The sequence below is a fragment of the Empidonax traillii genome, unplaced genomic scaffold (genome assembly GCF_003031625.1).
Source record: "Empidonax traillii isolate 1590-97213 ecotype Southwest subspecies unplaced genomic scaffold, ASM303162v1 scaffold340:size591717, whole genome shotgun sequence".
In the NCBI taxonomy this organism is placed as follows: Eukaryota; Metazoa; Chordata; class Aves; order Passeriformes; family Tyrannidae; genus Empidonax; species Empidonax traillii.
The window spans coordinates 478,022-498,964 of record NW_020955533.1 but is presented as its reverse complement, the minus strand read 5'-3'; the positions used below and the strand labels follow the sequence as shown (position 1 = coordinate 498,964).

Below are 20,943 nucleotides of genomic sequence, written 5' to 3'. Positions count from 1 at the left end.
CTCATCATTAGCTAGCTGAAGGAGCATGTCATTTTACTTGATGCAGTATTTTTTTCCCTTTTATTTGTTCTAGATTATTATTCTGCTCTTGCTCATGGGTAAAAGAGCCTTTTCAATGCTGTAATCAATCTAATACTGCCATGAATAGATGTCTAAAATTCCATAAATTGGCACTAGTAGCCAGTAGGACATGTTGATGAGTGAATTTATATTTTATTTCAGTGTTTAATTGTATTATTGTAACAATAAGCTTCTTTCTTCTAACATTTTTCTGCTCATGCATTTTCCTCTAGTATATTTCTACTTATATCAGTTTGACCATGATATTTATAGGGTTAAGCTAAAAGTCAGAAATATAAATTATAATGTCTCAAATACTGAATGACAGAGACGAAAAAATTGCGTTACAAATAAGGTAATTCTGTGTTGCTAATAAAAAAAAGTCATCCTATCTCTGGCAGACTAGGTAAGATGATTAGCTAGGAGCCACAGACTCTGTCATTGTAATGCTTAATTGCACATTGTTAAGCAGCGAAGTCCGCAGATGAATACTAATCCCTGAAATGTAACCAAATTCTAAAACCTGACAAGGACAAGTAGGGGACTGGTAGGGAAAAAGGCATGGAGGTAGATTTTAAACAGCAGTATGTGCTAATTTGTTTCTCCTCCCATTGAAAACACAAGCAATTCTTCCCTTTGATGCATCATGGTAAAGAGTTGAGATCTTTTTTACATGGCTGTTCCAAAAATCCGTTTGGTCTTCAGGATGACAGTTACATTACTTTCACAGGTCTTGAGTTATGACTCAATCTAGTACAAGTTCTAGGTTGCTGCCTGCGAGTCATATGTGAGTTGTCACATGTGCCTGTGACAATGAGGACAACAGATGCAAAAGACCTTGAGTTTGGTTTCAGTGTCTTTTTCATATTTAAATCCTATCTACTATTTAAGGTTTCTCTTTTGGATTAATTTATGTCTGCATCTGGCTAGCACTACCAGCACTCCATGATTTTAACCTCTGGGTCTTTCTGTAGTTCGGTAATGGTTGTCAACCCTTGCAAACTGAGATCTGGCCAGGTGTTGCAAGATGAAATTGTAAGAGTCTTCTGGGATCTGTGGCTCTGATCTTCCCCAAATGCATGCAAGAGCCTCCTTAGGATGTGAATATTAACACGGTTTCTGTGAGTTTGCAAACTGAGAGGCTTAATACAGCTGTTAGGAAAATGGCAAGGAAGTCAGCATGTACAAGAAATAAACTGCAGAAGTGTTTCCAGTGTTACTCAGCTTTCCACAGTCAGTATGTATCCAGGCAGTTGTTCTTTATTGATGGTTTTACCTCTTCCCTTAGATTAAATTCCTGTTTAATTTCTTTTAATAACCTTAAAAAATACTGTATGAAACTGTGTGGAATCTGTATACTAATCCCTCTTTATCATCCGCCTAGTCTTTACCAGTACTTAAGAATATGCACTTTCGGCCTAATACTGTTCTGTTTTTAGGTTCCAGGACCAAGGAAGGAGTTGTTCATGGTGTCACAACAGGTAAGACGATTATCTCTCAATTTCAGCTTCTTCTCTACATTTGATGAATCAACTGTTTACCTGTTAAAAATTGGTTTTGAGAGCACTACAATTTATGACAGATAGAAAAACACGAGAAAATTGAGAGAGCTGTTTGGGTGGGATGATTGAAGAGAAATGGCTTATAGGAAAGAAACAAATTTCAGAGTTTTGATCAACTGATTTGAATTTGTCACAGTTAAGAGTGTTTTGAGATGTTTTTTAGAACTACCTAATCTTCCAGTAGCAAGACTGCTTTCAGACTTTGTAATTAATGCCAGGCATGTATATTCACAATAGCATTTCTACACCAATAAGGAGTAAATTTGAATTTTAAATTGATTTGCAGGGATCATTTTAGGTATGAACTGAAACCAGTAACAAATAATTTTTTTTAAGGGGCACAGTGAATGGAAGTCTTTGATATCTACAAAGTGCAGGAAAACCTTAGCTGACCATAGTGCACTGAAAAGAATGTGTAATTTTCTGCTGTAGGCTATGAGACTTCTGCAGATGTGAGGAAAATGCATGGTCAAAAATATTAAGTTGTTTTTCCCCAAAGAAATGAGAAAAGAAATACGATAGAAAAGGATTTTGTTTTTCTTCATGTAAAGCCAACGTTTCATTCATGTGTGCTCACATAAGCCAGTGCAAAGGATAAACAGTGGTACATAAAAAAATGTCAGTACTTAATATCACAATGCATGTAAATGGTTGAAAAGTCAGATAAGAATTTTTATAGTAACAGCACTGAAGAGAACATCTAAGATAGTCCTTCAGAGTTTAGCCTCTGGCTGATCATGCGTGCTGTTGTTATGAGGTTTGAAATCTCAGCTTGTTAGACCTAAATTAAGAGAAATATTCGAAGGGATCATTACTTCAACCAGTAGAGGATTGCAGTAGAAGGAGATTTGAGGTACAAATATCTGATATCACAGAGGTGGGGACGGCAACTGACAGTAGTTCCAAGCAAGTTAATAGAGGTGATGTACACCAAGCTGGGCTGTGGTAGAATCCAGGTCAAGGGCATTTGCACATGGATGAAATGTGCTGAAGCAATAGGACTCAAATAGGCTAGCTCAGTAGGGAACATCTTTCCTGTCTCCCCAAAGAAACTACTGATCTCAAAACACTGTGAGTATCTTTCATTATCTGATTGCAATATGTTTAGTGAGACAGGAAATTTTAAGTAAATTAATAGAATTTTTGACAGGTTTGAAAAAATGTTAAATTTTGTTCTGGAAAGAACAAAACAGACTGTAAAGCCAAACATGAGTAGAACACATCTGTTACTTGCTGTGCCTGTGGATAGAAAATTTGGAAAAGTTACTGTCGATTTTAGACAAAACAGTGGTTGTTCCTCATGCACTTTATGAAATGGGTGTCACAAAGTTAAACACCCAAAGCTTGGGAGTAATGGGTTTGTGCCACAGTTTTCTTCCTTCTGGCTTGTTCAACTGTTTGAGATGAGTTTGGCTGTTGAAGGAAAATGGAAAATAGAGGGTGTTCAGTTTGAAGTGTGGCCCTAAGGAGACTTCAGGCAAAATCTAGAGAGCATGGTGTCCAAAATGAAACAGTAGTATAAGAACAGAGAAATTGCTTGGGTCATACTTTAGGAAAAAAACTAATTGTAAGTCTATAAAGAGTTGTTCTGGCCAACAGAGAAGGTAGATGAAAACAGATTTGGTCTCAGTGTAGTGATACTAGGAGGTATAACTTGAAGACACTGAGAAATGCCAGTGAAGTTACTGTAGAAATCAGATTCCTTTAAATCAGTGCTATTCAGGTTGATGCAACAAGACTGCCCTTAAAGGCACTTGTAAAGATCTACTTGTCTCTCTTCATAGAACTGGGAGTTAACAAGTTCTGGTCATCTTAGCATATTAACTCCTCAATGCGTCAGTGAAACCTGAGGTGAAATAAACCTTTTGTTATGTAAATAAAAAAGGTTCAAGACGTTGGAGACAGTCAAATGCAAACTAGAATCACAGATCAAAATAAGTGTGTTCACAGTTGTGCAGTTAGTACTTTCTTACTGTCCGAGTTCAAAAATCTTGCTAGTTTTGCTAGTTTTGAATAGTTAGTGGTTTGAAACCCTATGCTGGTGAAATGACTGTGATCTGATACACCTCAAAGAGCCATAAAAACTAAATACACTCTTTGGTCAATTACTTTGCACACTTGAGGTGTTTATTACTTTAAATGTGACCTGACTGTACCATGTTTAGTGGCATAAAGACATTGTGAAATGAGGATACCAGGATGTGCTTCACAGGAATATGGTGAGAGTTATTTGTGAAGTCACTCTTTCTCAGAACTTCTGAAGATGAAGCAGCTTTGCTTATTAGTTTTATGGGGTGGTTTCTTGTGTTTAGACTTGCCTTCCTAATTAGCATGTCTACTGACCTTTGACTGTAAATGCATAATTAATCTATCTTGCTTATCTCCCAGGGATAAATGTCCAGAACAGTATCAAACATAAAATATTTACAATCCATCTCCTGATATTCAGAATAAAGCACTGTTTATAAATAGATCAGGGCCAAAAAGCCCATGGTCCTTCAACCATGTGTCTCTTTCCTGAGTGAAGACACAATAGCAAGTTATGAACCAAAGTCAAGCATTTTGCTGAATTATTTTATCTGATCATTCTTGTTTTTCTTAACATTCTTAGTCTTTGGTATAACTGCTGTGTTTATTTCAACTCTATCAGGTATCTTACAGAAAAATTGCATAAATTAAATGACCCCCAATGTATTTATGGCATCCTTGTAAATGAATTCTTCAAGTACTTAAGACTAACTTATTGTCTGAAATACATATTCAAAAATATATTTAGTGCAGTAAGAATAAATTCAGAGAAATGCCCTCGTTTTCATATACTTTTATTGTTCAAAGTTGAAAGCAACTAGTTATCATTTTGAATTATGCCAAAGGTTTCACAATGATATTGTATGGTAACCAGGTGCCTATAATAAGCAGGGAAAAGAAAGCTTCAATGCAAATATTTTTTGCACGGTGCTGTAGTAAGTGTTAGAACTCCAAACTCAAAGTTAGCCTCGGCATGGTCATTGTACATCTTCCCAGGGTCATTTAATGGAATGGACAGTCTCTGTATAGACGGAAGTAATCAGGCCAGAGCACAGCAGAGCTCCGCAGAAGCTGATTTACTCTGTTTCTCAACACTGTGATGCAAATCAGGTATCAACTCTACAGAGACTTAAGGGCTTAAGATCATTAAACAACCTGGTATTCAGATTAATTTAATTAGTTGGAATCAACCCCCTGCATTCTGAACTGATTTGTTTGTGCACAGTTAATACTTTCCCCTGCTTACTACTTAATTTAGGCAATAAAATACGTATGACTGGAAACCTATGTTGGTTTTTCTTCTCCTGTCACTGGGGTTTCAAAGCTGGAGGGTCACTAGGCTGAAGCTAATTTTCAGAGTCACTCTGGTGACTTCAATGATATTTGGGTGCTCCAATTTCTGAAGCAGTGTATGAGAGATCTTTCATGATAAGTCCCGTGTCAGCTTTCTCATGCTATGTCTGTGTGTGGGTTTGGGCTGGGATAGAGTTAGTTTTCTTCATAGTGGCTGGTATGGGGCTGTTTTGGATTTGTGCTGGAAACAGTGTTTGATAGTGCTGATAACACAGGGATGTTTTAGTTACTGCTGAGCAGTGCTTACACAGTGTCAAGGTTTTTTCTCCTTTTCACCAGTGAGGTGGCAGGGGGTGCACGAGGAGTTGGAGGAGACATAACCAGGACAGCTGGCCCCAGCTGACCAGAGGGATATTCTATACCATATGGCATCATGCTCAGCGATAAAACTAGGGGCAAGGTTGGTGGGGGGCAGCTGCTCAGGGACTGGCTGGGCATCAGTTGCTTGGTGGTAAGCAATTGTTTTATTTTGCATCATTTGTGTTTCTTGGGCTTCATGTCGCTTTCTCTCTTTATTATTTTCCTTTTTATTACAATTTGTTCATATTATTTTATTTTAATTAAACTGTACTTAGCCCACAAGTTTTCTTACTTTTACCCATCCATTTCTCTTCCCCTCTGTCCTGCTGGGGGAGGAAGAGCAGCTGTGTGTTGGGTAGTTGCCAGCTGGGGTTATATCACAAAACAGTCTGAAATAGAGGCAATCTTAAATATACCGCTTTTATTACTATTTTTATCAGCATCTTACTGCTGTGCCATTAACAGTGTTAGTGGCCTGATTCTTTCCTTTTTGATTTTACTTTGCATGTACTAAGCCTTTCCTAGGGTAATATGTTTCTGGGAGGAGAAAACAGACTTCAGGCAGAGCTTTTCCAAAACAGTCTAGTAGTGGGAATAGCAGCCACTGGATAGTTGCGCTTGGTAGGTGGTTGTACTTACCATGACAACATAGTATAAGAAATGTGGCTTTAATAATGGCATCAGGAATTAGGTGTTCTCTACTGAAGCATCCACAGTGCTCTCAAATCCACTCTATTTCTTGATATTTTGCTTTTGAGGTGCAGTTTTTTTAAGAGATTGAGATAATGAAACTGGTTATGACTGTTGGCAAGGAACATGGTGCAACTGTGCTGTTATCATTTTATCAGAAGGGATGAGTCTGCTTAAGGGCAACTGAGCATATGATCCTTTGTCAGCATTGAGCCTGCTGAATTTGTCCTTTATATGTTCTGCCACTCAACATGTTTTGGAAAAGGGAGTTTTCAAAAAAGTGTATGTCACTTCCATAGAAACAAAAAAAATGAACAGAACAAAAGGACCCAGATTTATGGAATCATAGAATGAGTCATAGACTGGTTTGGGTTGGAAGGGACCTTAAAGATCATTTAGTTCCAACCCCCTGCTATGGGCAGGGACACCTTCCACTAGACCAGGTTGTTCATATCCCCATCCAACCTGGCCTTGAACATTTCCAGGGATGAGGCATCTGCAACTTCTCTGGGCAACCTGTTCCAGTGCCTCATCATCTTCACAGTAAAGAATTTCTTCCTTATGTCTAATCCTTATGTCTAATCTAGTTTGAAGCCATTCCCCCTTGTCCTGTCACTGCATGCCCTTGCAAAAAGTCCCTCTTCATCTTTCTTATAGGCTCCTGTTAGGTGCTGGAATGCTGCTACAAGGTCTCCCTAGAACCTTCTCTCTTCCAAGCTGAACAGTCCCAATTTTCTAAACCTTTCCTCATAAGAGAGGTCTAAATCCTTCTTAATCATCTTTGTGGCCCTCCTCTGGACTCTCTCCAACAGATCTATGTCCTTCCTGTGTCAGAGCCCTAGAGGTGGACACAGCACTCCATGTGGGTTGTCACAAGAGAGGCAGAATCACCCCTCTTGACCTGCTGGTCACACTTTTGATGCAGCCCAAGATCTCTTCCAACAAATGAGTGAGACAGAGGAAAATTGAAAAGCAGTACTGAAATATAGCCAAAACACATCTCTGTCTCTTTTTTTTTTTTTTTTTTTTTTTTTTTTTTTTTTTTTTTTTTTTTTTTTTTTTTTTTTTTTAGTATTTCTTGGAGAATATAATTTTTACACCTACTTCTGCAAGATACCACTTTATTTTACATCTCTGTTTGAGGTTTCTTTCTGCTATTTGAAATAATATTGAAAGCAATACAGAGTGTCTGTCTCATAATGTTTCTCAGCTTGTTTCTGAAAGACTCCATATAAAATCAGGTGTTAGCATTCTTTGCAAGATACGATGTGTTACTAGGACACACATCTTAAGATACATGTTTACAAGAACTAGTTATGGGTAGAATCCAGAGCTTTTTGTAGTCTGTAGCTGGTAATAGTCAAGTGGGGCATCTTAACAGATGTCTTTCACTTACTAGCATTAAGTCAAACCTTCCCTAAGGGCAGCATTTGCTTTACAGCAGAAAACATTTTTGATGAATTTTTTTTTTTTTCTAGAAAAGCATGGCAGTAGAGTAGTGGATGTATGCAGTAGAATTTCTTGTGATTTTTTTTTTTCTTATTAGCATGTATAGTTGTGGAACAGACTTCCTCTGTTTCTAGTTTCAGCCAGCGTATAATCTGTTGTTGTCCTGCTCTATAATGAAACCTCATGGTCATAATAGAGATAATACTCAATTGGTTACTAACTTTTCCCTTTCACTTAGTTAGAATGAGCATTAAATTATCTGTGTCCTTTTTCAGGTAGCAGATATTTATTATTTGGGCATTTAATAAAAAATGCATTGTTTATCTTTGTAGCTTTCTCCTAATTGTTGTTTTTAAGGTCAATCATAGCAATGTATTCTTTCTACCCTGTGATGTGGACAGCTAATACTCTTTATGCAAGAAATTAAAGAAATGTAATTTATCCACAGAAAGTCTAATTTTTGCATGTGGTTCCCCCAAAAAAGACTCAGAAAGGGTAGCCTAACTGCCAAGCAGAATCCAGGCTGTGCTCAAATAGGGTGCAGATAAAGCTACAAATACGTTTTATGGATCAGAGGGAATTTATCCCGGAGGAAAATACAGGATTAGTTAGACTTGCAAAAATATAAGGGTGCTTTTGAAGAACAGTCCTTTCTTTAGATGAGTAAATGTGTTTTTTACTGAAAATCTGGCTGCATAACTTTAAGGCATGAAGTCATTCCATCCCTTTTCTTAGTTCAAGCTGCTGTCAGAAAGAGCCCTTGGGAATGAATGAGCAGGAAGAACCCAGTAATATTCTGAAAGGTAGAATGGCAACTGCTGATGTATATGTAGGCAAAATGAGTTATTGTTTCCCTGGGGCTTGGAAGTTAGCTATTAATCCAGTTTGCTTTGGCATCTTTGGCATTCAGTCTTTTTGTAGATTACTATTTTATGTATCAACATCAGGGCAAAAATCTCTGTGGAGTCTGATGAAAGATTGTCTTTGAAATTCTCTGGTTGAGCATTGGTAGATCTGCTTTTTAATTAAATATTTTCTTAAAATGAAAATAAAAAGAATAATCAATGCTTTTGAGTCTAACAAAAGAAATCTTCCATGCCCTGTACAATGCAGCAAGTGTTTGGTGGACTATTATCAAACTGGCATATATGACACAGTGAGTTGAACATAATAAGGGCCCTTAAATGATGACTTTTCTTCCCTAAAGTACAGCTAGACATGAATGAAAAATGTCAAATGTCTTTAACATAAAAGAAATTGGGGCACAAATAAGGTTTATTTTTACCTCTGCTGCTCCAGTGTTATCAATTGGATAGTTTAATTTCTAAAGATCCACTTGGGGTACAGAAAATGTAATGGCCTTATGGCTTTTCATGATGTTGGACTGTCAGTGATAAATAAAATACTCTGAAAACCTTACAGCTCCCAGAGCCATAATATGTTTTTCCATTAACTGTTTCTTCTCAGTGGCTGAGAAGACCAAAGAGCAAGTGTCTAATGTTGGGGGAGCTGTGGTGACAGGAGTGACAGCAGTGGCCCAGAAGACAGTGGAAGGAGCAGGGAACATCGCTGCAGCCACTGGCTTGGTGAAGAAGGATCAGTTGGCCAAACAGGTTTGTTTATTTACAGTCTTTTTCAGGTGAAGAAGTGGGCAGTGAGTGGTCTGCATGAGCTGAGGGCCAGGTGGAGTGTTTTATGTCTCTCTGCAGGATCATTTGTGTTACGCTAAACAAATGAACAGAAAAAAAAAAAAAGTCTGCTTTTTTTAGCTTGTAGTTTGGGTGACTTGAAGAATTTGGGAACTTGAGTAGGATTAAGCATGAAACTTTAGTATTCCAGAATGTCTTAGCAAATTTGTATCATGGTTTAAACTGTGATCTAGTGATGATTCTAAACTCAGTAGCCTCTAGTGGAGGCCAGCCACTTTACAATGGCTGTTTAATTGAATGAAAAGATAACTGTTTTTCCCAATAACTCAGGATTAAAAAGCAACCTGGTAGTGCTGCAAGGTCAAACAGAAAATCTCAGGTTTAACAGCACAGTTTGTATCCACTGTAGCTGAAGAGCAGAAGGGTTTGTGTACCAATCCACCGACTGATTAGACATATTACATCTGTAGTCAGGATCTAGCTGGAGAGTCGCTATCTTCCATTATACAGTGACACTGTTTCAAAAATGCCTCCAAATGTTCTGAACTCTTCAGGTTAAATTTGCTCTAGCTCATTCTGTAAAGCACTCTGTAGGTGTTTTTATTCCAGCACCAAGGTGAACGGAAGCATTTGCATAATAGGAAGGGTTACTACATTTTTGTTGCTGATGCGCCGTTCTTCCACTTACACTAGTGAAAAGTGACCTCAACTGGTGGGAACAATGATCTCCAAAATGTGTACAGTATTGTTTGGAGGCAAAAATAACCCAGAAGAGACAAATATCTCCCTTTGTGCTGTTTTCTTTATGAACATTTAAAAGTTAGAAAAAACAGGATTAGGAAGAATATTTAGTATTTGCATAGAGATTGTGTGTCACAGATTTAGCATGAAGTTCTATTTGCATGTTATTTCCAGTTAGCATCCAGAGAACCTGTTAAAATTGAATCCTTAAAACTTGGTTTTATCCTTGTCTGTTACTGGAGTGTATTCCTATCTGTCTGACAAATCCTATTGGTGCTTTAGTATAGGGAGCAAAAAGGGATATTACATTGTGGTAGGCATTCATGTGGTGGATTGTTCTTGAAAACATCTCACAAGCAGTTTTATTCTCTTTCAAAGCAGTTTTTGTGGTTTTTTTTTTTTTAGTCATTTTTTATTCAGTTGTGGGTGAAATGCTGCTTTTGATGTGGTCAGAGTCCTTTGTAAAAGTTATGTTGAAGATTTGCAAAATCGAGTATCCAATGAACTGCCAGGGGATACATGATATAGCATGGCCACAATAGTCTATGCCCTTAGTTTCTGCTAAAGCTCTTTTGTAGTTTTACACAGAGAATACTCATTTCTGTTCATAGCTCTTCAAAGTCAGTGTAATAAGGATTATCATTGCAGTAATGCACTATTACCCACTTTAGTATTGACCATAACTAATATTTTTTTATGTCAATATATATAGAGAGATCCTTATAAAGAGTAAAGCAAATGTCTTCTGATTTTCATTTAAATCTGTTCTGTATATTGTTAAGCTTAAATATAAGTCGTGATGGCTCTAACAGAATAAAATCACATCTGTGAAATGAAAGAACATCTGTAATGTACATGCGTATTATTCCACGGCCCTATAAATAGCAACGTTATTCTGAACTGGTGCTTTGTTCTTTAGATATGTAAAACCATTCATTTGATTCTTGATACCGGTATTTTTAGACTGAGATTCTCAGTCATAAGTGATGGCAGTGTGGCCATGTAGCTGATTAGTATCTGCGGCTCCTAGTGATCTGCCTTAGGTCTCTGTCTCTTTCTGGTTTTGCAAGGGATGAGTAATCATTAATATCAAGATTGAATCACGTAAAGGTATTCTAAAATCTAGTGGTTTTGCATTCCTGTGCAGCTCAAAGGCACAAGATAGACTTTTGCTTGGGGCTTCTACGTAAAATAACAGCTGGGTAGGCCAGTTGTGGGCATCCAGAATATCAGTGGGACAGAGGTCTTTTGTAGGAAACAGAGTCTTTCTGACATAACAGAAGGTGCCAACCAGGCATTCAATCAAAATATGAATGTAACTTTGTGTTTTATCTCCTTAAGGTTACGTGGCTTAAGGCTGTGATATATCTAGTCTACTCTAAACTGGGAATGAAACCATGATTAGCAAGAGCAAATTCATTCCCTGAGCTTCAGTGTGGCTAGTCAAATGCTTTTGACAGGTTATTCTTCCTATGAGTATCTGCTTGGAGTTGTCCTAAAGCAAATGGTTCTGTACATCATGTGAAAGATGAACACTTTGCTTGCTTACACAGGGTTAGCCATTTGATTTAACAGGGAATTGCAAATGCAGAATACTGTTGAAAGCAGATAGAACCGTGATTACAGACGGTTTTTCAAAAGAAGGCTGAAAGGCGTTAGCCAATAATCTGTTATTTTTAGTTGGCTTCTAAACTTCTGACGAATTATTTCTTCCAGTTCACATGAACTCATGTAATCTAGTCCAAATCCTCCAACTGAATGTAGTAAACAGAGACCTCCTGAGGTTCCTTCCAATCTGAGTTACTCAGTGAAGTGCTATAAACTCAATCTCCATGCAAGTGAAGGGGTTTGCATATTTGCCAGATATTACAAAATCAGGAATTGTGAAATAAATATAGAATCATAGAATATCTCAAGTTGAAAGGGACTCCTAAATATCATCAAGTCCAGCTCCCTGCTCCTTGCGGGGATTAGCTGCTTCAAAACGTGTTTCTGGAAGCCCCCTGAACTAATGGCCATTGCTGGGATCTGCTGCTAGTGATCTGCTTGCCTGTATGAAAGCCTGCAGTCTTGTGTGGTGGCTGGCATTTTTCTTGTGCCATGATGAAAGTCTGGTTTTGACTTTCAACCAGTTGAAAACACTTGTAATTTTCTTTACGTGTGGATACAACAATACTTACGCAAAGGAAATACTAAGCAACTTCTCAGTAAAATCCTTTCTTGAGAAGTTTGTCCAAGCTTACCTCATGCAGCCTTTAATATTGGAGTGCTTTGGAGCATGAAGCAGAGGCTTAACCATCCGACTGAGGCGAGGCTGGCGGGGCTGCTGTCACACCACACTGTCACCTACCTGCCCTGCAGCTGGTGTAAGCAGGCAGAGCAGAGTGACAGCTGAGACTAGTGAGAGACAGGGATGACTCGACAGTGCCCATCTGAGGGCTGCCCAGGGGATTTCTGCTGGGCAGAAAATTGTGCAGTGGCAGAAACTCACTGCTTAACACAATAAGGGTAGTGGCAGTCAGTAGGCTTGAATGAATTATAAAAGGGCCAGTGTACTGCTAGTAGTATTTTAATAAACAACAAAGCATTTATTCTGTGCTTGTTCATGTTTTATTTCTTTGTACAGTGTGAATGTGCTTCTAAACTGAGTTTAAAAAAAAAGGAAAATTATTGATTATTGCATTTAATGTAGAGATGAACATGTTTTTTTCCTGTGTTAAGAAAGCTGTAAAATCCAAGGGATTTTACAATTTGAATATTCTGTTTTCAGCTCAGCATGACTGTATGGACCCAAACAGTCTGGAAGGGGACTATAATGTACAATACTGCCTGAGAACAAAACACAGATTACAAAGTTTATCGTTTTCAGATAGGTCATTACCAAATTAAAGTTCTTAACCTCACTAAATTCATGCAATTTGGTTCCCTAGCATCACCAATAGAACATTGGTAAGTTCTGTGATTTCTGTGGTGAATAATTTTATTTATACTAGCACCAAAATCCCCAGTCAAGCTAAAACCTCACAGTTCTCTGCATACCATGTCAGTATATAGTCAAATGGATTTCATGTGCTGTAGATTTTACTAAAGTAAATAGAATAGCAGGTCTTATCCTTACCGTATTTGGGATCTATATGATCTATATAGATTGTGTTTGATATCTATGCATGCTAAATCCTTTTTCTTTTTAGTGTCTCTTAATTTAACACATTTATGGTAAATACCACTGTGAACACAAACATGAAACTACAGTAGCAGGTAGGTAATATGCTTACAAAGCAGGTAATAACTCATGGGTTTGATTACAAAGCTTTCAGAGAAAAAGACTTTTAAGTGTTGAGATTGGCAATTTAGGCATTTTCTTCTATAGGGAATGTTACTTAACTAAGAGCCCTTGCTAATTGCAATTTTATGTGAAAATTAATATAGAAGAATGAAAGCAACATCAAGTTTGCTGTATCTCCCCCCTCCCTACCCCCTGCATTTCCTGGCACTCCTTAGAATTTGAACACTGTCATAGCATAAACATTCAGTGCAGTGGATCTCAGGCATAGAGTATTTCTTGTGTTATTAATTTTCTTGCCCAGAATAGCTTCTCTTACGAACCACCAAAATTTTCCATGCACCATTAAACATTGTTTAGAGCCAGGGTGAATCCAATCTGGGGAATCACCGTAATCAAATATACAAATATGTGGGAGCCTTTTTCATCCTTTTTACAGGGAAGCTCCATGAGAATAAAGACATGATGAAACACCCTTTAATTTTGATGAGATGAGAGCAACTTGGTTTTGATTAAGACACCAAGCATCACCGTGTTCTCCAGCCAGCTATTATTTGTTCATTTGGGAAATCTTATTAGTAGAAGGAAAGCAAACCCTGTAAGTGTCTCTGAAGATTTATCTTTCAGTGGCAGAATGAAGGTTTCTTTTTGCTTTATTAAACACTGATTTTTTTAAATGCAAGTGATACCTCTTCTTTCAAAGACTTCTGTTTTGTCTTATTGCAGACTAAGATTCCTAGTGTTCCCAAAGAAGTTTTGATTACCATCTGTTTTTTAAAAGTCCAAGAAGTTGAATGTGAAATCTTTGGGGTTTGCACTTTACATTTGGAATTTTAAAAATGTAGAGATTAGTTTAGAAACCCTTCTGTAGAAGTCTTGTGGAGAAATAACCACAAACGTAGGATTGGCATTTGACTTTTACTGAAGTTATCTTGAGTATCAATCCCAGAAATTTGAATACCAACATTGGACTCCCCAATGCTGTGTTAGTGTTTTCCTTGCCACTGCATACAATATAAATGCCTGGCTTGGTAGTTGAAAAAGCTCCAACAGGCATTTTCTCATCTAATCTCTTTCTATCTTTTGAGATCTGTGTAGTGTATTATTTTATTTCCTGCTGTGCCATAATACTGATGTGTCACATGGAAAATTTTTGAAACTTTTATGTCTAATTTTTTAATGTACTTTTTTTTTGTTTTGTTTTGTTTTTTTTTTTGTAAATAAGATTCCCAAGATAGGTCTCATCATGGCAACATTTGGATTTAGGCAAAACCATGTATTTTGATAGAATATGAATATCTCCTGCCTTTCTGACCATCTTTGCATTCAGTATACTGTACAGGATGTGTGACTGTTGAAGGATCGCTGCTCCCCATCTTCTTTCCAGTCTGTAGATGAATCAATTAATCTTGAAAAGCTTATCTCAAATACAAAAAGGAAAATTTAGGGAGCAGAGATATCCAATTTTCTTATTCGAAAAGGGAATTAGGGAGTTTTTCCACCTTTGCATTATATTTTATGTTATTTGCCAGCTATGTCCCAAAAGATAAATAGACCCTAACTAAAAACAGGACAGGGAGTGCAAGTTACGTGAGACTTAAACTGTTGTTCTTTAGTTGGAATAAGCAGGTTTATTCATCTCTGATAGCACTAAGTATGAGCAAAACTTCAAGCTTAGTCTTGAATTAAGCAAAGAAACTTCAATAAGCTTTTGATGTGCCAAATGCAGAAATAGCCTCCACCCAATTAACTTCTGGAGCTGATGCTTTTCTGTAGACACTGTAGAGCGAGCGGTCTGCAGGGGCTCAGCAACATCTAATTTCTCTCCTCAACTACTTCTTGCTGTTTATGGCTCTAATGAAAGGTCACTGTAGAGAATGGATAAGTTTATGATTAAATATATGTAACCTAGATCCCTAGCAAGCCTGCCAGGCAGCTATAGAGCCAAGCAGTTCCAGTTTCTGTCTTGCTGTGCAATGCAGAGAGGAGGGATTTCTGCTTGTTCAGGGTGGGCCTGACCATGATTCTGGTGTGACACTCTTGTCTGGTCTGTAGGAGCAATTACAGCAGTTTGGGAATCATAGAATCATAGAATGGTTTGGGTTAGAGGGGACTTTAAAGATCATATAGTTCCAACCCCCCTGGAATGGGCAGGGACACTGTTCACTAGACCGGGTTGCTCAGAGCTCCATCCAACCTGGCCTTGGAAGCTTGCACTGTGTGGTTTCTGGTAGGATGACTAGCAGTCAGTCAGTCTTCCTCACAGAAACCAAAGTGCTTTAGGCCTGCTCAGGTAGTCACAACTAAACATCAGTCAGATAACACTTGCTTTCTAATTTTCTATTTAAATCATAATGTGCAGAGCACATAGTCTGAGGTAGGTTTTTCTTTATCCCTTATGGTTTTATTTCTTGATCTGTGCATAATGTATGAGTGATGCTGCAAAACCGAAAGAATATTTAACAGCCATTAGCACTATTTCCTTTTTTAATGTATGTAGATAGATTGAGGGTGGAAGAATGTTCCCCATTAGGGGATCCACATCACTCAAGACTGAATCACAGAAGACCCTCTTAAGAGAGAGCCTTGTTAGCTGTTCCTTAAAATTCATGAAGAAAGCAGGACTGTCAGTGAACTGACATACGTCTTTGATACACTAGGTACGAGGTGTAGCTGGACTGGTTTATTTTGGTAGGGCTTTTTGTACCGAACTCAGAATTAATGATGGTGTATTGTATTAAAATATGTGTAACAAATCAATTCTTTAAAGGTGATTCGTATTCTTGAAACAGGAAACTCTGGTTCATTATAAATCACAAGGCACCCATTGGTAGGTGATATTAAAGTTGTGAGTCTGCATTACGTGCACAGTCAGATGTCGTCCTCGTGGCAGTGCATGTATTTTTTTGATGGGAAAGCTCACAAATTATCTGGGTTGTATAGAGGTATGACCTTTTTTTTGCTTTGTAAGATGTTCTTGCCTGTCACTTCCTTCTCAGCAGGTATGTGCATGTTCTGGTAGCATTTCTGGACATGGTTGGATTAGTTTTATTTCATTTTGAACACCACTGTTTGAAATATTTAAAATTAGGTTGGGCAAGATAGAAATGAATATGCACAGAAAATTACAATAATTGGGGAAAAAACAAATGGCAAAAGATCAGTGATTCCAGATGGTAGTGCTAGAGTTTCTGTGTTTCTTGAAAAGGGTGTTGAAGTACTGGTAGGATTTTGGTAGGTCAAGTTGTGCTTGGCCTCCCTGACTGGCAGAGAAAATTCCTTTCCTGCTGTGGGACACATTGTTGGTATTTTTACTCAGAAGGCAAAATATCATATTTCAAGGAAGACCACGTTCTCTCTGTCAAAGCATTTCCATGCATTCACATATGTGACTTAAGCAGAACTTGAGGGAAGAAATCTTGTGTGGTGTTATCAAAATATCCTGAAGGTTATTGCTCCTCATTAATTGAGGAACAAGTATCAGTCTAACATAAAGGTCTTGTGAGTTTTCCTGGTTTCCTAATGGCCTTCATGCTGTGAGATAGCATTTTAGTGCAGACTGATGTTCAGGGCCTACCTGCTGCCTTCAATGTTTCTGACCGTAATGTTTTCCTAATTACCTGTGGAGAAATTAAATTAAAGAGCTTTTGGGTAGCATCACATTGTTCTTTGTTTTCTTGCAGTTGCTCCACCACAGATTTATCTTTGACCCTGAACAAATGAAGTACCCCCACCTTAAACTGAAAATGCCAGTCTCCCTTGGTGTCCAAGAACAAGAATTGTTTGCCAGCTGATAGAAATATGAACACATTCTTTATTAGGAATTGTTCATGTCATGATAATGAGATAATATCAAGAGTCTGCTCTGTTTCATCCTTATTCTTTGTTTTGGTCTCCCTTCCACCTCCTACGTCCTCCATCTCCAGTTTCCATTCTAACCGACCTAATACACCCCCATAGCGCATTCCAGGCTGCTCTGAGATTGTGTGTATGGCCATTTAATTATGGGATTGTCTTAGTCTAACTATGGGACCAGTTCTGTTTCATAGTGCCCCAGTCTCTCCAGTGCATCTATCTCTGGGATTTCATGCAGTACTCACAGAATTTTTTTTTCCCCTTCTCTAAATAGTTGCCAACCCTATCTTAAATATTCAGGAAGGTGCTACTTGCTGAGAGGAATACTTGTAAGTTTGTTTGGGGATGATTCATATTCATGCCAGCTATTCCTGTTCTTGCCCGCTGTTGCGTGAAAGATTCGGCTGTTTCAGATGTGAAGTAGTTTTATGTAACTCATGATAGTTGGGCAAACAATAGTGGCATTTCTGTGCAATTTGAGGTAAAGGTTTTATAAGCTTGCAAACATTACTAGGTTACAATAACTGTCTCCTTAGTATCTTCTGCCATGTTTCAGTGCTCCTTTCTTCTGCTGCCAGGATGGAGTGTGTAGCCTTGGAAGGTAAAGAGCTTAAATGTGATTCATGCAATGCCTATCTGAAAGTCATTATCATTAGAGGATTTCTGAGGGTAGCTGGTGCGACTTGCTGATGTAAAAGCCCAACGTTGCAGCTGGCAGATTTTTTTTAGCTGGCAGTGAAAGTTTAGGGTGCTGAAATGACATTTTGGCAAAGCACTGCAGTGTGTGTTTATGTCTGCCAGTCTGTTCAGCAAAGCGGTGCAGCGGGATGCTCTATAGGCATGAGTGGCAAATTGGGGTCCTGGGTTGAAGGGATGATGAGGGTTGTATAAACTTCAGGGACTATCTGTGGAGAAATAGATTAATCTGTGTTTTCAGAATATTGGTCCAATGTCAGTTCCAAAAAAAAACCCCCATCAAACCCCTGTAGGTTAATAGGGAGAGGGAGAATGAAAGAAATAAGGCAGGATGCTTTTATTAGTACTACCTAATTATTGTCAGTCCTGTCATTGCTATTAGTAGAATGGAAGTTTATAACTGAGTACTTTTGATGATGAGCAAATACCAGTGGCATATGATAGTATTTTGGTGGCTATTTTGGCCACTGATAAAACTTCTAAACATATATATCGAGTAATAGATAAAAGCTTGTACATAGCCTGTGGATATCTGGGATTTCTTCAAAGCTGCTAGCACATAACGAAGGAGATGAGCTATTTTTTCTACAGTAAACTGTTGCTAAACTTTTTGGCTCTCACCTGCTTTCAGCTGTGTTAAATTTTTCCCTTAGAGGAAGTTAAGTGGCCTGTATAATTTTTCAGGTTTTAAGTTCCTTGGCTCAGAGTGTTTTGTGATATGTATGGACACTGGAATTTGTTACTGGAGAAAGCTACATGGAATGTCTCAGAAATGTATCTGAAAATTTAGATGGCAAATGTCTTTTTTGCCAGTCTAATGCAAAATATTCCCTATGAGGAAACTGGAGGTGTAAGCTGCTAAAGCTGTCCTCCAAAAAAAAAGCTGTCCTCCGAAAAAGCATGCTTTTTGCAAGAGTGAAGTAGGCAGAGAGCCTTCTTCTGAAATATATATGACATACTGATTGCCCTCCATGCTTTTGGTGTTAGCTTTCAGAGCTGTTTCCTTGTGCTTTATTAGCACATATCCAGGAGGTTTGCCAGGCTTGGGTCAGAAAAGTCGAAGCTGAAGATGAGGAAATGCAGCCAGTAAAGAACTTCTTTTGCTGTGCTTAGTAGGTTAGCTATGAACAGAGACAGTCTGTAACTGCCTCTCCTTTGGAAGCCCATAAACCTGGATTTTTGCCTTTGAAACTGCTTAATCCCTCTGTCCCACCTCCCACTCCATCCTGTGTCAGCCATGCATATTTCTTCTCTGGGGCTGTGGGACAAAGCAAAGGGTCTAGGCTTTTTTGGCTGACCCTTGCTATACCTTTTTGTTGTGTAATGTAATTCTTTTCTCGTGTGTTATTATATGTAAAGAAGATATGAGGATTCATTTTTTTTTTTCTTTCTAATTCCTTGTGATGGTTTTAGGGCCCAAAGGGTTCACTGTGGTCTAAACGGACATGCATTGCCCTGAAGCTGTGTGAAAAATTCAATTAGGGTGTCAGAGTCAGTGTCACTCCTGAGAAGTATCTTCTTATCCTTAGAGAAAGTATTTCTAGCAGAGAGTGTCCGAGCTGAAGAAGGGAAGAAGAAGAGGTTGAAACAAACTATCACATCTAAAGAAAACTATTTTTCCAGCTAGTAATGGTGAATTTGCCTTGGGAAGGAAATTTCAAGGGCCACTGAGCTGGGTTAGAGAGCATTTTTAAGACCTGAAGGTTCTCTTGATTTTTTGCGAGCCTTTAGGAAGGAGGCTGGAAGCTGTAAAACCTGTTAGCAGCTCTAGTATTGAGAACTGACTATGAGCTTCTGATTGCTTCTGATGGGGAGTGTTTGTAATTAATTAAGCTAATAGTTTATAATAAGTTGATAATTTAAAGATGCTAAAATGTGTCATTTAATTCTAAGGATGTATGCATTGCTGGCCATTTTGGTAGAATTTATATCGCTAATGCAATTTATAGGTGATAACGTGTGCATGAAGCACTTATCCTTTGCCTAATGAATATACTTATGTCAATTAAAAATAATAACATTACACTGGTGGCATCAAACACTTCAGTTCATTACTTAACACCCAGCATATCTTAGGCATATAAGAACTGCACTCAAAGATGCTTGTTTAACCTCTGTCTGACTTAGCTAATATTTCATGTAGTTGATCTGATTCTTTTCAGATTCCTAGTAGCATCACTTTTAATGGCCAGGTCATTTTTAATTTTGTGAATGTGATTTGTCATCTTACAAATCCCTTAAGATATAACTGCCCAAGTTCAGACAGACATACTGTACGTAAATGGTTTTATAGAGAGAGATCAGAGGTCAAACAGAGCTAGAGGCTGAATTAATTTCCCTCTCTGGAGAAAATTATTCTAACAGGTCAAAAGTGAAGTCACTGGCAAGATGATGTAAATGTGAATGTGTTTTGCATGGATCCTCAGGTAGAAGAAAGATTTCCCTTCTCCTCCTCATCTGTATCATGGTCTTAGAAATTTATCTGAAGTGAATTTGTTGTATTTGATGATGCTAGACTGATGCATTTAGCAGCTAAACTCTCTTCCTGGTCCACAGCATGGAAACAGGCTATGCAGTGCCCTGTTATGAGCATATATTTGCATAGCAGAAATACAACAGGCGAAGACAGGAGGAATTAGTGATGGCTGTTGTGAGAAGAGTGCAGCACAAGGTTGTTAGACCAACAGGTGGAAGATGGAAACTTTTAATAGGAACCTTATGTCAGTTGTTACCTTTTGTTAGCTTGAAATTTGTAAAGCAGCGTCTTGAAATGAGGGTAAATTTTTTCAAGCACCATTACTTCCAATAGATTTCAAGTGTTTACTTTTAAAAAAAAAAAAAAAAAAGTAATATCTATCCTGGTAGCTTGGAAGCAGGGCATGTGTTCGCATACAGCTGACCTGATGTCTAAGCCAGAGTAGTGAACTCGCTTTTCACAGTCGTCGGCATAATGTTTCCTTCATAATCTATTTTTGGAAGGGGTGGTGTGCTCATCATTCACAGGAAAGGTAACAGATTTAGCAGTGCTTCTTTCCACCTCCTACACACCATCTATATGATGGAGTTTTTAAGTCTTAGCTGTCTCTGCAGATTTTTCCCTGAGCTACATTTTGGATATATGCCTTATAATGCGTCTGGTTGGACTGCTGTAAATGCCAGCTGTTGTCCAAACTGAGAAATAGGAGAGGCTGGGAGAAGTAATGAAACCAATTTAAAAAGAAAAGCTTAGATGTTGCTTTGGAATCTATTTGTGGTAATATAAACACCTCGATGACAG

At 38.1% G+C, this 20,943-nt stretch overlaps 1 protein-coding gene across 3 annotated transcripts in view; it reads left to right on the top strand.

Annotated features, from left to right (window-relative positions):
* SNCA (synuclein alpha) overlaps positions 1–20,943 on the top strand; it is a 62,279-nt gene that overhangs the window by 6,637 nt on the left and 34,699 nt on the right. For all 3 annotated transcript variants that reach the window (XM_027892172.1, XM_027892169.1, XM_027892170.1), the window contains 2 exons: positions 1,500–1,541; positions 8,910–9,055. In XM_027892172.1, coding sequence (XP_027747973.1) covers positions 1,500–1,541; positions 8,910–9,055 — 188 coding nt within the window. The remainder of the gene's footprint in view (positions 1–1,499; positions 1,542–8,909; positions 9,056–20,943) is intronic.